The sequence below is a fragment of the Pteropus medius genome, unplaced genomic scaffold, assembly GCF_902729225.1.
Source record: "Pteropus medius unplaced genomic scaffold, Ma_sr-lr_union100, whole genome shotgun sequence".
Lineage (NCBI taxonomy): Eukaryota > Metazoa > Chordata > Mammalia > Chiroptera > Pteropodidae > Pteropus > Pteropus medius.
This window is the reverse complement of record NW_024351730.1, coordinates 33,378,946-33,393,177: the sequence shown is the minus strand read 5'-3', so window position 1 is coordinate 33,393,177 and position 14,232 is coordinate 33,378,946. Positions and strand designations below refer to the sequence as shown.

The following is a 14,232-nucleotide window of genomic DNA, read 5'->3' as shown; positions in this document are numbered from 1 at the left end:
TGGGAGGAAAATCATGAGCACGTGGGGCCTGAGACTAGGGGAATAAGCAGGCTCAAGATCAGGGCATAGCCAGCAAATGCAGAGAAGGCAAGCAATAAAGTTGCTGGAAAGGATCTTTTGTTTTAGCCAAGAAGAAGTCATGGTGACCTTCACGAGGAAGGTTGTAAGGGCTTAGTAGAGAGAAAGTAGTGGGTTGAACAGTAAATTGAAGGAGGGGAAGTAAAGAGGACAAAGACTGTAGACCAAGCTTAGCCTTCAGTGGAAGGAAGAATGGAAAGAGCCAGAAGGCAGCCTCCCAGAGGAGGCACATACCTGACATAGTGTCCGATGCTGACTGGGTGGAGGTGGTGGGTTAATCTGGCAGATCTGAGAAGGTGCAGCTGTTAAACCCCTGGTGGCAGCAGAAATCTGTACAGAAGTGCTTTAATCATCTAGTCTGTGCCTTCTTAAACTAATGTGAGAAGTACGATGCGAATTTTGTTTTTCAGGCATGAATATATCAGTGGATACTACAGAGTGTCATCTTATTTCTTTGGAAAACTCTTATCTGATTTACTACCCATGAGGATGTTACCAAGTATTATATTTACTTGTATAACATACTTCTTGATAGGTAAGCAATAAGACAAAATTATATATATCTATATATGTATATGGAGAGAGAGAGAGAGGTAATGAAAGCAACTTTTGGGGCTTGTTTGTTTAACAAAGGTATTCGTATGATACATGTAGACAGATTCATTTTTACATTGTGTTTAGTCTTCACCCCAGGCTCATTGTCTTGAAATTTCCATATATTTCACTGATATACACATACACATAAAAGAATATATATATTTTTGACAACGTACTATAGGAAAAGATCCACTGATTCAGTTTCAACTTCCATTTTACGAATAAGTGATGTATCATAAAGAAATAGGCATAGATCAACTATAATTGAAAAAAATTAAAAAATAAAAATTTAAATAAATAAATGAGAAGTAGGCATAGACCTGTATCCTCAGACTCCAGACTGTTTTTATGGCTGTTCCAAAATGATTAGATTGTTTGACCCATAATAGTAGCCCATTATAATTTATAAGGCAGTTTTGTGAATTGTAATTTAACCCTTTCTCAATCCCAGAGTTCTATGGTACTTAGTCTCAGAGACTTAGATCCTGGAGGCAGTCCCTCAGATAGTGAGGCTACTTACTGGGAGGTCACAATATCCTAATCTTCCCAGTTCTTCACTAACGCACTTATGACAAACACTGAGCAATGTGGTGATGTCAATGTAAAAAGACTGTACTCTTGACAAGTTTCCTTCTTTAAGAGAAGGCAGTAGAATTCTGGCCAGGTGCAGTGCCTCCTGCTCTCCTGCTGAGGCACTGAGAGATTGTTACTACTGACACATAAGGAACATAGGTGATACATGGCAAAGTGCCTGTGCAGTAAGTATAAAAAAGAAAACTGTATGATAACTTTATGCAGTTATTTGAGGAAGGAACAGTGAAACTGGTGACTCAGGGTGGTTGGATAGAGGATGAATTTTTTCATTCTGATAGTTTCTCAAAATATTATAGTGTTATTTGTAAAGAATCACAGATGTACAGTGCCCTAGGCAGTTAGACTAACCCCTCTTTTTTCCCTAAGGATTGAAAGCAGAGGTGGGAGCTTTCTTCATCATGATGCTTACTCTTATGATGGTGGCTTATGCAGCCAGTTCTATGGCACTGGCCATAGCAGCAGGTCAGAGTGTGGTATCCGTAGCAACACTTCTCATGACCATCTCTTTTGTGTTTATGATGGTGAGTAGAAACTGTGCTTCTCTGAGAAGTAATTATTTCCCTTTGTCCCTTCCTGCAAACTCACCTGTCATGGAAAACCTGCTTTGAGGATTCTGTAAATGGGACTCTTTGCATTAAGGAAGCCATATATTAAAATATAGCTTGTATTAGGGAATGTATCAGCTTCTTCCTGACTTACTCAGCCTTTTTTGCTATTGTTCTAATATAGTGCCCTAACTTTAGTTAACATGTTGTTTCAAATGAGATTTTAAAAGATGCTTCTTGTGACATTTAATGAAACCTTGATAAATGGGAACTTCAAAAACCAGAAAAATTTTGATTGGAAGCTTCCCTCATGAAAATGACAAGTTAATTGCCTTTCTTCGGCACTGGTGTTAGAGAACTGCTGGCTTATTTAACCGGCATCTGAGTTGGTTTGGTTGGATCAGACTTTCTCCAAGGGAAAAACTAAGCTCCTTGAAAAATAAAACATATGTGGCATGGGTCATCCTTCTTGGGTTCCTCCCATATTTTGAAAAGAAGTGTTTTAAAAATACTCAAAAATTCCAAAGTCCACAGTGTTAGGTCCTCTCCTTTCTTGGTTCATGACATTCTCTTATATCAGTATATTTTTGCATACCTTTTTTTTTAATGGTTACTTTATTCTAAGCTTACAAGCCCCTACACTTTGCACACACATAGATGAATCAACAGGTAAAGGGAATCAGTTAGCACATCAAGTACTATGTACACCACGTAAATAGCAATACTTAGTCTATTTACTTAATACTCATGTCCTTTCTACTAGAATAGTAGATGTCTTTAAAAATTTGTAATTAGCACAAACTGTACTGTTGAAAACTATCAATCTAAACATTATTGAGAAGTTGATAAACTTTGTGTATATTTTGTGTAATGTCATTCAATAAATAAAATGTCCTTTATTATATAAAAACATTTTGTTTGATATATTAGATACTTCGATTTATTATTTAATGGTTTATATTTAGAACTTTTTAAACTACTCATAAAACATTTTATTGAGAGATGTTATATATGCAGCACTTGACAGTCAAATCAAAAAATGTATAGTCACACCAGCAACATATTCATTATTATGCCCATCCAGCAAACTGAGTGCCAGATAGGAGAAGTTCTGTATGAATCTCTTCTTACATAGCCATCTGTTGCTGGAGTGGTCTTTCCTGGGGCCTCTGTTGCAGTACTGCTTTTTGGTAGCTTTAAATGAAGTTATTGACCATATTTTATGCTGTATGTCTCCACATTACGCTGTGTACAACTCTAGGGTTATTTTAAGTACACATTCTGAACCACAAATTATTCTTCAAATTAGTCACATGGAGACGGGATGCAAAGCATTGTAAATAACAAAGCTTCCTGTGTCGTGGAAGTAGGCAGGGGCATGAGATGCTCAGGATATGCTGTGTATGTCTTTTGGCAGGAACGTATAGTGGTCGTAGGATTAGGACAGTCATGCTTACAGACCTTCCTTTACATGCCGTTACCGAGAAAGTAAAAGCCTTGACAAGTAAGGATCTTCCAATTAAATGAAATATAGATATATTTTCATTCCTTTAAAATCATAAACTGCCTCAGTCATAGGAAGGTATGCACAGGCAAAGAGGATATGATAAGTTGTCAGAATAGTGGAACGGACTTCAAGAAAGAGTTGGCCTTAGCACAAACGTTTACAAGGTTGTAGGGGCCTTAAGGAGGGTGTTGTCCAGAATTCTTCATGAAATCACTCCATCAGTCCCGATTCTTGGTATTTGCTTTTTTAGATTTTTTCAGGGCTGTTGGTCAATCTCACAACCATCGTGCCTTGGCTCTCATGGCTTCAGTACCTCAGCATTCCTCGATATGGCTATGCGGTAAGTTTTCCTCACCTGTCCCTGTGACTGGTTCATTGCTCCCAAGCTAGGAACAACCAGAATAAAGCCTGACCATCTCACGTGCCCAGACGTGAGCTATGGATGTGTTTAGGAATTCCATTTTGGGAGCAATGAAGGAGAGTCTTCTATCAAGCCTTAGGTCACTTGCCCCGGTCACCCTGTTGTTTAAGGAAGGTGAGGGGTGAGAAGATAACTCACAGAGAAGGAGAAAGGTTGACCAGTTGATGAGGAAAAAATGTAGTTTATTTTTAGTTCAGTGGGGAAATGAATAGGATGATGGGAGCCTAGAATTCATATTTACATTGAAAGGGAATTTAGAAGAAAACCAAGACCATGTAATATTCACAGCCACTGCTGGCTTTAGAAAGCTAATCAACTCCCAAGAAAACTGTGTCTTGATATAATATGATTGCTTTTGTGACTCCCAGGAATTATAAATGGTTTTGATCACAACAAAGAAGAACAATATAAAAGATGTTACCATAAATTCACGATAGTCATTGGGTACCACTGTATCATTTCAATTATAGTGTTTATGGGGTTATACATTGGGGAGAGGAAGAAGGAGCCATGGGGTAATATAGCCAGAGGTTTCACCTTGTGGCCAAATACTTTATTTCCTTTGTATTTGAAGCTGAAGTCCCACTCCTAGGCCTCTTGATTGCCAAGAAGAATCATTTTAGTCACTTTAGTGTGACAAAGACTGTGAAAGTGAACTTTGGTTGGTTTGCAGAAACAGTAGAGATTAAACTAGGAGGATGCGATTGTGATAATTCTTTGGAAACTTTTTGAAATTTAAAACTATCTTACCCACTTCCCCTTGTGTTATAGGCTTTGCAGCATAGTGAATTTTTGGGACAAAACTTCTGCCCGGGACTCAATGTAACAGCAAACAATACCTGTAGCGCTGCAACGTAAGTTTGCATTCAGTGTCTTAGTTGGTTTGCTTACTGTGTGGTGTGATGCAGAAAGGCCAGTGGGCTTAGAGCTGGTATGAGTCCTTTCAGGGACACTGACTTCTTTGGCCCTAAGTTTTCTTATCTGTCAAGTGATTTGTCCACTAATGCTCGTCAAGGTGCTGTGCAACAACTAGATCTTCTACTATGGTCAGAATTATATTTAAGTTGGAGAAATGGCTCCTATGTGAGTGTGTCATGGGCCTTTTAAAAGATCCTTTTGCTGTTTTGATTGTGGGTGTGGGTTTTGATTTTCAGAACTTGCGAGTTTGAAATGCGCTGCTTTGATGTTTTGCCAAGTCCTTACAGTATCTGCACTGTATAGATTACGTGTAGTGAATGGATCCACACACTTAGGGCTTCCTGTGAGCCCAACCCATGGTCAGCAGTAAGAGCTAAAAGGGCAGCAGAAGGAAAGGGAGTGGACATTTTCCTGCCACAGTCCAGGCACTTGCCTCTTCCTCCTGCATTTAGGAGACATCATGAAATCAAACGCTGAACGGTTTTTGGGTTTTTAAAAAACTGACTTGGAAACTACCTATCAAAGGATCTATTCCCTAGAGAAGGAAACATATATTTTTGTAAGCTAGGAAGGAATTCCCATTTTTTGTGTATTGCCAATAAAACCGAAATGTCAATAAAACAAATGCAGATTTTAATAAAATTAGAAGATGTTGTTTTTTTAAAAATAAATGACAATTTTCTTTTCAATGATTGTCATTAATGGTTTGGTTTTGATATATTAATGACAGAAAAGAGAATGGGGATATCCTAAATCTCATGACCATTCAAGTAGAAGAGAAATAGCTTTGAATAATGGCAAAAAAATGCCATTCTGAAGTAGAGTTGATTCTTGAACACAGATTTGAACTGCATGGGCTCAGTAATATGTAGATTTTTTTCAATAAATCTGTATATGTAGTTTTTCCTTTATAATTTTTTAAATAACATCTTCTCTACCTTTATTCTAAGAATATGAAATATAATACAGATAACATACAAAATGTGTTAATTTACTGTTATGTTATTGGTATGGCTCCAGTCAACAGTAGATCTTTTATAGCTAAATTTGGAGGAAGTCAAAAGTTATATGTGGCTTTTCGATGGCACAGCCCTGTGCCCCTAACCCTTGTGTTGTTCAAGGGTCGGCTGTATTACCGGAAAACCTCTATGAAGAGAAATTTTCTTTATCCTGCCCACTTCTGTTCTTTTTACCTGGGTATGACATTTTTGGGGAACTGCTTAATTTAAAGAGTTGTACAAAAATGGTATAAGGTAATAACTATGGCTGTGCCAGGTGTTTTTAGTACCAGGTGCTTTTCTAACCTGTGGCAGGGCAACTCCACCAGCTCCGCTCCATCTACCACGCAGGCCTCCCTGGTAACTTGGCCTTCTGGTGATGTCTTGTGGCCGAGCACCTGAGATGCTTATTCCAGTCTTGGTGCAAGAGCTGACGGAGTACAACTCTGGCAGGAAGCCCTTCCTCTCCTCTTTTCTTAGTTTTGGAATTCTTAGCCTATGTTCTTTTGTAGTGTTGTTTCTTTTGTATGGCTGATAGGTGGGTAATTAGTCTATATAGAGCTTTGATCATCTTTGTGAGGGCCTCAGATGTCACCTGTTAAAGCTGAGGTTTCCCGCCTCAGGAATAAGTGAAAAATTACTTGGTAAATGTTTCTGCCCTTTGAAGAGAGCAGCAGCATAGATCTGAACACAAATGGATCTGGAGAGGGAGCTTGGTTCAAAGTGTGAGTCTGTGAACTTGGTCAAGTTCCTTAAACCTTACTCTCTTCATCTTTTAATGTGTGTAATATTAACCTCATTGCATTGTTTTAGGTATTAAGTAAACTATTACATGCAGGTTGCTCAGCGTGTATCAAGCAGAATTGTAAGCACTCATTAACTGTTACCTAGTTTATACGAAGGGATAGTTATTTAAGACTTAGTAACCTATAGGCTTCTTAAAATAATGAATGGTGATTGTATTGAGTAAAATTGTACTTATGCTAAGATTGAAGTCATATTCTTTTTCTGTTGAATTTCAGATGTACTGGAGAAGAATTCTTGATAAAGCAGGGCATCGATATCTCGCCTTGGGGCCTGTGGAAGAATCACGTGGCTTTGGCATGCATGACTGTTATCTTCCTAACAATTGCCTACCTAAAATTGTTGTTTCTTAAAAAGTTTTCTTAAAGCTCTCTCTAATTTACCTGATTTGTCTACACATTAAAAAGGAATCTGTGCAATTTAAGTATCTAGTGAAGTATATTGTTGTCTTCTTTTCATTTGCCATCATACTGTTGTGCAGCCAGAATTATTTTCGACAGAAACCTTTGCAGAAATCACAGTGAACTGAATTATGCATGAAGCATCCAACTCATAAACTAGTGATATCATGTACTGCTTATTAACTCTTCTAGCCAAACAGTAACCATGAAAGAGAAATCTAGTTTAATTTATCAACCTATAAAAGAACTGAATTCTAGAAACTCATGACAATTTACTAATAATCTCTGGTAGCAGTTTCCTCATCTTTAAAATGAATAGTTGCTCTTCCAGCTTTAATTTTATATGAATCGATAATCTGCCAGTTTTTAATAAGTAAGAAATAACAAATGTATTAATGCTGTAGTAGAAGAATGAAATCTGTGTTGGAAAACCCAGTGTTACTTATAGGGTAAAAAAAACATTATGAAAGATAATTTTTGATAAGCGTTGTAAGGTTAGTAGAACCTACTGAGATTTTTCTGTTGTGGAATTAGAATATCTCGGGTCTCAGCTAAGCCTTTGGACAGCAGATAGAGCCAGGAATCTGGTGACTTAGTCCGCCTGGGGTAGTTCAGTGGTTTGTGACCTGGGTGTGCATCTGGATCACCTGGAACTTTGCTTGAATGCAAATGCCTGGGCCTGTGAGCCCCGCTGCACCTGTGGGCCCCTCCATAAGAACTGTTCATGCCAGGTGCTGGTGATTTCCAAGATCCTTCCCATCATCTTTTCATTCTAACCTTTAGCAGTAGTAGGAAAGTTTTTTTAACTACTTTTTATTGAAGGGTAATTTAGGGAAAAATACGGTTCAGTGAGATAGCATAAAAAGAACATACCCCTGTATTCACCAATCCAGGTTAGGAAATAGGAATTACCAGAGTGTGGAAGCCTCTCTCATGCCCTACTCCTAATCACTACTTCACTGCTCTCTGGGGCATTTTTAAAATGATGCTAGTATACTCCCCCCTGTGCTTTTATCAGAAAGAACATCACCACAGCTCAGTTTTGTGTTTCCATATGAATAGGTACATCTTTAATAAAGTATTAATTTTGGAATAATTTTAGATTTACAGAAAAGTTGCAAAGATAGTGCAGAAAGTTCCCATGTCCGTTAGCCTATCTTAATGTTAACGTTTTATATACCATGGTCAGAGCTACGAAATTAACACTGGCACATTAACAAGAGATCACATTGCCTTCAGTACCCTCTTTTAAATGTAAATACATCTCAGTATTACGGGAATTAGAGACTCTGAGCTGAGGATCACCAGAGTGCAGACCCCTGTGATGGCATCTCGGAGTACCATTCAGCATCCGCAGGTGCCCCACCATGCGGTTGCAACAATCATTCTGATTGTTGAGACAGTTGCTGGAGAGGAAGTGGATGTGCTCATATGTTTTCCCATCTTTGAAGCTATCCTTCATGGTCTTTAGATTTGAATTTTATTAACCTCAAAACCACCTACATATATTTGAAATTACTCATATTTATAAGACCTCTTTAGGCCAATCCATGTTTGCTCAGTGGGCCCCAGAACAGACTAGTCGGAGGTGGCACGGATGCAGGGCACTCATGGTCCAGTGGTGTGGGCTCTCACCATGACTGGTCTCCTGGGAGCCACTACTGATGCCCGAGCTGCCAGCAGAAGGGGCTGATGCTGAGCTCTGTACATGCTCCTATCCTTTAGACACTTGATGACAAATTGGTACCATGCAATAATTTTATGATTGTCCCTGAAGCCTCTGAGGATCACTGTCTTGCGCTGTGGGTCTTACTGAAGGCACTAATTTTATAGAAATGCTGTGCTTTCTATATTTCTGTATTTCTATTTTGCAGTCCCTGTGGCAGAACTGTGTAGTGTTTTATACCTCTTGCCATGCTGTGTCTAAAGAAGTTTTCTTTTGATGTAGCAGTAGGATTACAGAAGTTCATTGGCTTGAGAGCACTTCCAAGTCATTGCAGTGTTAAGATTTTTGACTGGTTTCCATGGTAAACAATATATTCATATTGAATATTCATATTACTACCCATTTCTTGTGTGCACACAAATAATCAAAACAGGTTTCTCTTGGCGAATTATGAATTTTTAAAAATAGGATTTGAGTAAACTATTTTATAGGTCCAATGATATAATAAAGTTAATATGTAATTAATAAATATTTTCAAAAGTTATATAATTTTATATACCCCTTACTTATTTTTAGTTTCCTGGTATGATAAATTATATAGATACACTGGAAATGTTATTTTACCTCTTTCAGATAGAAATCATAAAGATCAAGTAATTCTTAATATTTACTTTGCATTTTATGTTCTTTTCATACATCTTTCCATTCTCTGAATTTCTTCTTGCATCTGTAAAGTAAGAATTTCTTTTAGCTTTAAAACTTTGATTACATAGTTATATGTATTGAGTTGTTCATTTTTTGACTAACTTAAAGAGGAGCAGCCATCTAAGTATACTTTTTCAACTTTCTCTACATGCCTTGATGTAATCCTAAAATTTCTTTATTTTGAATTGTTACCAAAATATTTTGAATATTCTATTATGCAGATTTGGACTCAAAGTTGTAAGAATCAAGGAGAGTCTTCTTCCTTCTGTTGAAAAGTCAGCCTTTCACTTGTTCTTCCTTCTGTATGATTTTTGTGACTTTTTTTTTTACATTACGTTTTGTTAGGTGGGGGCAGGATAGAAGGAAATGGTTTATTTCTGCACCAAACATTGACAAACTTTTTCACAAAACAGGCAGTGTGAGCCACATTTGGCCAACAGGCCAGTTTGCAAAGGCCCCTGCTATAAATAATTATTGTTCTGGTTGCATGTGAAACTATAATTAAAATGTTGATAAAACAGATTCCTAAGAAATTTGCTGGTAATTTTATTAAGATATTTGCTTTTCAATATGTATTGAAATCCTGTTTCTGCATAATAGAACAGATATATTGCTTTTAATACTTCATTTCTTACGCCCCTCCCACTTCCTGAATTGTCAAAAGACAAAAAGTGGGTTTATACATCTGGAATTAGTTTTGAAGTTGCTCTCAGTATACTCAGCCTTTGTGACAGCAGTTTCTGTGGTTAAGGCGGGTAAGAGGGCTGGCTACCAGTTGAGATCGGGTTTCATGGGGAGCTTATAGGAAAGCTCGTTTTGCATGTTCAGGAATTGGATTTAATTTTTCAGTGCATCCAAGGGGTGTTGTTATGTTCTGAGGAGTTAATTCATACTAGCCATCCTCAAAAGGAGATTATTAAACCAGAATACCAATTGCTAATTTAAATAGTAAGATGTTATGTTGTCATTTACTTGTGACATTCATGTCTAGTTTGAAATTGAGATCAGAGGATTCTTTGGTAAAGACAGAGTTAGACTTATGACTAATTCAAATGGTGTCTACCACATCCATAAGAATTTGTGTGTCAAGCTAACCCAAATAATTGCAACAGCTCATCTTCACTAAGACAGTGCAGAAGATAATCAGCATCCCACCTCACTCTAAGAGGGTTGTTGGTCCTCCCCGGAATAAAGATCCCAAAGAAAGAAAACTTGGAACCCCACCAGCATAGCTACCATCCTTGTGTACCTCCTGGCTTTCCATCTCTTTATGTACACATTTTTAAAAATTTTTTAAATGACTCACATGTTGACCTATAGTCTACTTTTTGTCCCCATTGAGCAATATGAACATAAGATACTTACATTCTAAATTGAAGTAACTTTTATCTTCTAGACTGATCTTCCTTCTTTGTTCACTGTTACTTAGGGTGGGTTTTCCTAAACTTGCCTGATAAGAATCGATGATCATCTGGGTACGTATGGAAGGAAGAGAAGAAGGAAAGACTATTTTTCTTTTTCTCCCTGTTGTGTTATTATCTCTGAGAGGTGATCTAGAAATTTCAGATGATTCATTGGAAAATTCTGATTTAGCATTGTAATAAGCAATGAAGGTCATTTAACTTACATTTCTTATATATATTTTTTGAAGATCAAATTGGTTTCATTAAATCATTCATTAATCAGGCAGCATCCCATCTAGCCACTAGAAGGGCATTCCCCATCAAACTTATTCTAACATTTAGATGGAAAAATAAAGGTTCACAAAAATAGCTTAGTCAACATTGCCAAAAAAAAAAAAAAAGGCCAAACAGGAGCACATATGAAGATTGTATCACATATGAAGATTGTATCACATATGAAGACATACTATGAAGTCATAATAAAAAAAATTTTTAGGGAGGAATATTCACAAATTGGTGTAAAGAGTTCAAAAACAGACATATATACATGCAACTGAAGTATGTGACACCAAGAACTAGTAAGGGAAAGACTGATTTAATAGCGTATTGATAAAACTGGCTCATTAAATGGGGAAGAACACCTATGGACCTAATGCAAAGTTACTCTGAAGATGTATTAAATGTGAAAGGTAAAACCATAAATTTAATAAATAAAAGTTTATAACCTTACAAAGGACTCTATAATACCCAAAACACAATAAAGCAAAAAAAAAAAAAAAAGTTTTACTACATTAAAAACTAAGAAAACATTGACAAAGTTATCAGTTGGATGATGGATATTAACAGTCTACTACTGTTAAGGGATTAATATTTAAATCATAAAAGGAAATTTTGCAAATCAACAAAAAGACTTTGACTCAGTGGAAAAATAGACAATAAATGAAAACATCCGTTTCACATTATAACAAAGTGTAAGGCTGGTCAAGATGGCAGACTAGGTAAATGCTGTGCTTGCTTCCATTCATGACCACATCAAAATTACAACTAAACTACAGAGCCACCATCATTGAAAATCGCCTAAAGTCTAGCTGAACAAAAGACCTACAACTGAGGACATAGAGAGTAACCTTGAGATTGGTAGGAGGGCTGAGATGTGGATTGGAGTGGTCTCACACCTGAGTGGGGCAGTTAAAAATCAGAAGGGATATCTCGACTGTTGAAGTCTCCCTGGAGGAGCGAGGGGTCACAGCTCCACACCAGAAACCCTAGCCCAGGGTTCCAGTGTTGGGAAGAGAGGGCCCCACAAAATCTGAATGTAAAAATCAGCAGACTGTGGCTTGAGTGTGATGGAGGGCCATGGGAGTCCCAGGTCTTCCTCTTAAAGGGCCAATGCATGGATTTACCAGCTGATGAACTTGCTTTGAGCTCTAGTGCTGCAGTAGCAGCTCAAAAGATGTCAGGGAAACTGTGGGGGGAAACTGAATTGTCTGGCTCAGGGCTAGGACTGGAGGGGCAGCTTTCTCTCAGACAGAAGTGCTGGCTGAGGCCACTGTTCCTTTGTTGAGCCCTTCCCCAACCAAGCATGCAGACACAGAAGACTGCCATATCTGAGTCTCCATCAATCTGGCTAATACTAGTCACCCTGGCTTGGTGAATTCTTGAGATCCTGTCCCACCCAACTTGTGGGCCCACCTAAGCCGCTTCCAGTGGTTTTCTCATACAAATGGCCTCTCTTGTCTTATTCTTAGACTTCCCTAAAATCTCCCAAAGGTTCACAAAACCTAAATAAGCAGCATCTAGTCTCGATGTGGCCTGGATCTCTTACTGAGCAGCATCAAGCCCGGTACTAGTGGCAGCCAGCTTTGGCGCATGGCTTGGCTTCTTGAGGAACATCCAAGCCCAGCATGAGTGGTAGCAACCTGTAGATTGCTTGATGGCTCATGTCACATGGCCCTGGACAGGGCACAAGCTGCGGCCAAACTTGATCTGTCGTGGGTCCCCTCCCAGAAAGCAACAGTCTGCATGTCGTTGCTGGCTTTGGCTTAAGCCAGGGCACCACCACCTGGGGCCACATACAAGGACGACACACCCAAAGGGCAGACTGGGCAGCACCAGAGCCCTGCTGAAGTGAATCCTGCTCTGTAGAGTCAGCAACTCTACTATAGTCACTACCCAGTCCTCACAACCAATCAGGCCAAGGGTCAATCCTTCCCACTGATGTGCAAACAGCAACCAAGCTCAACTACAACAGGAGAACACACCACTCATGCAAGGGACACAGAGCACCCAGGTCAGGTGACCAGGGACACTGTGCTACTGGGTCCCCCAGTATACTCTACTGAGACTGGGAAACCTAGCAGCCCTACCTAATACATAGAAACAAACATAGAAAATGGGGAGACCAAAGAAACACATCCCCAATGAAAGAACAGAACAAAGTTCCAGAAAAAGAACTAAACAAAATAGAGACAAGCAATCTATCAGAAACAGACTTCAAAACAATAGTTATAAGAATGCTCAATGAATTTAGGGGAAGAGTAAATGAACTCAGTGAGAACTTTAGCAAAGAGACAGAGAAACATAAAAATGGAGATAAAAAAACGTAAAAAAAGAATCAGTCAGAAATAAAGAATACAATAACTGAAATGAAGAATACTACCTTAGGAGGAATCAATAGTAGATTAGAAGAAGCAGAGGATCAAATCAGTGATGTAGAAGATAAGGTAGCAGAAAACACCCAATCAAAACAGCAACAAGAAAAAAGAATCCAAAAAAATGAAGATAGCTTAAGAGGCCTCAGAGACAACATCAAGCATACCAACATGGGGATACCAGAAGGAGGAGAGAGAGAACAAGGAATTTAAAAGCTATTTGAAAAAATAATGATGAAAAACTCCACTAACCTAGTGAAGAAAATAGACATATAAGCCCAGGAAGCACAGAGAGTTCAAACAAGATGAACCCAAAGAGGGCTACACTCAGACACATCATAATTAAAATGCCAACGATGAAAAACAAAAAGAAAATCTTAAAAGCAGCAAGAGAAAAGCAATTACTTTTCTACAAGAGAGCTCCCATAAGACTGTCAGCTGATTTCTCAACAGAAACTTTGCAGACCAGAAGGGATTGGTAGGAAATAGTCAAAGTGATGAAAAGCAAGGACCTACAACCAAGATTACTCTATCCAGCAAAGCTATCATTTAGAACTGAAGGACAGATAAAAAGCTTCCCAGACAAGAAAAAACTAAAGGAGTTAATCACCACCAAGCCAGTACTATAGGAAATGTTACAGGGATTTAAGAAGAAGAAGAAATAAGAAAAAAAAAAAGATAAAACATATGAATAATAAAAGGGCAATAACTAGATATCTATCAAGAATTACTTTGAATGTAAATAGATTAACTGCTCCAATCAAAAGATAGGGTGGCTGAATGGATAAGAAAATACCTTTACATATGCTGCCTATAAGAAACTCACTTCAGATCAAAAGACACACACATACATAAAGGGATGGGAAAAGATGTTTCATGAAAATGGAAACAAACAAACAAAATAGCTGGGGTAGCAATACTTATACCAGACAAAATAGACTTCA

At 38.1% G+C, this 14,232-nt stretch overlaps 1 protein-coding gene across 8 annotated transcripts in view; it reads left to right on the top strand.

Moving 5' to 3' along the window:
- LOC120588304 (broad substrate specificity ATP-binding cassette transporter ABCG2-like) overlaps positions 1-6,886 on the top strand; it is a 150,683-nt gene extending 143,797 nt beyond the window's left edge. For all 8 annotated transcript variants that reach the window (XM_039845671.1, XM_039845672.1, XM_039845666.1 and 5 more), the window contains 5 exons: positions 489-613; positions 1,636-1,790; positions 3,572-3,661; positions 4,514-4,596; positions 6,681-6,886. In XM_039845671.1, coding sequence (XP_039701605.1) covers positions 489-613; positions 1,636-1,790; positions 3,572-3,661; positions 4,514-4,596; positions 6,681-6,828 — 601 coding nt within the window. In that variant the 3' untranslated portion in view covers positions 6,829-6,886. The remainder of the gene's footprint in view (positions 1-488; positions 614-1,635; positions 1,791-3,571; positions 3,662-4,513; positions 4,597-6,680) is intronic.
- Positions 6,887-14,232: the final 7,346 nt, after the last annotated feature.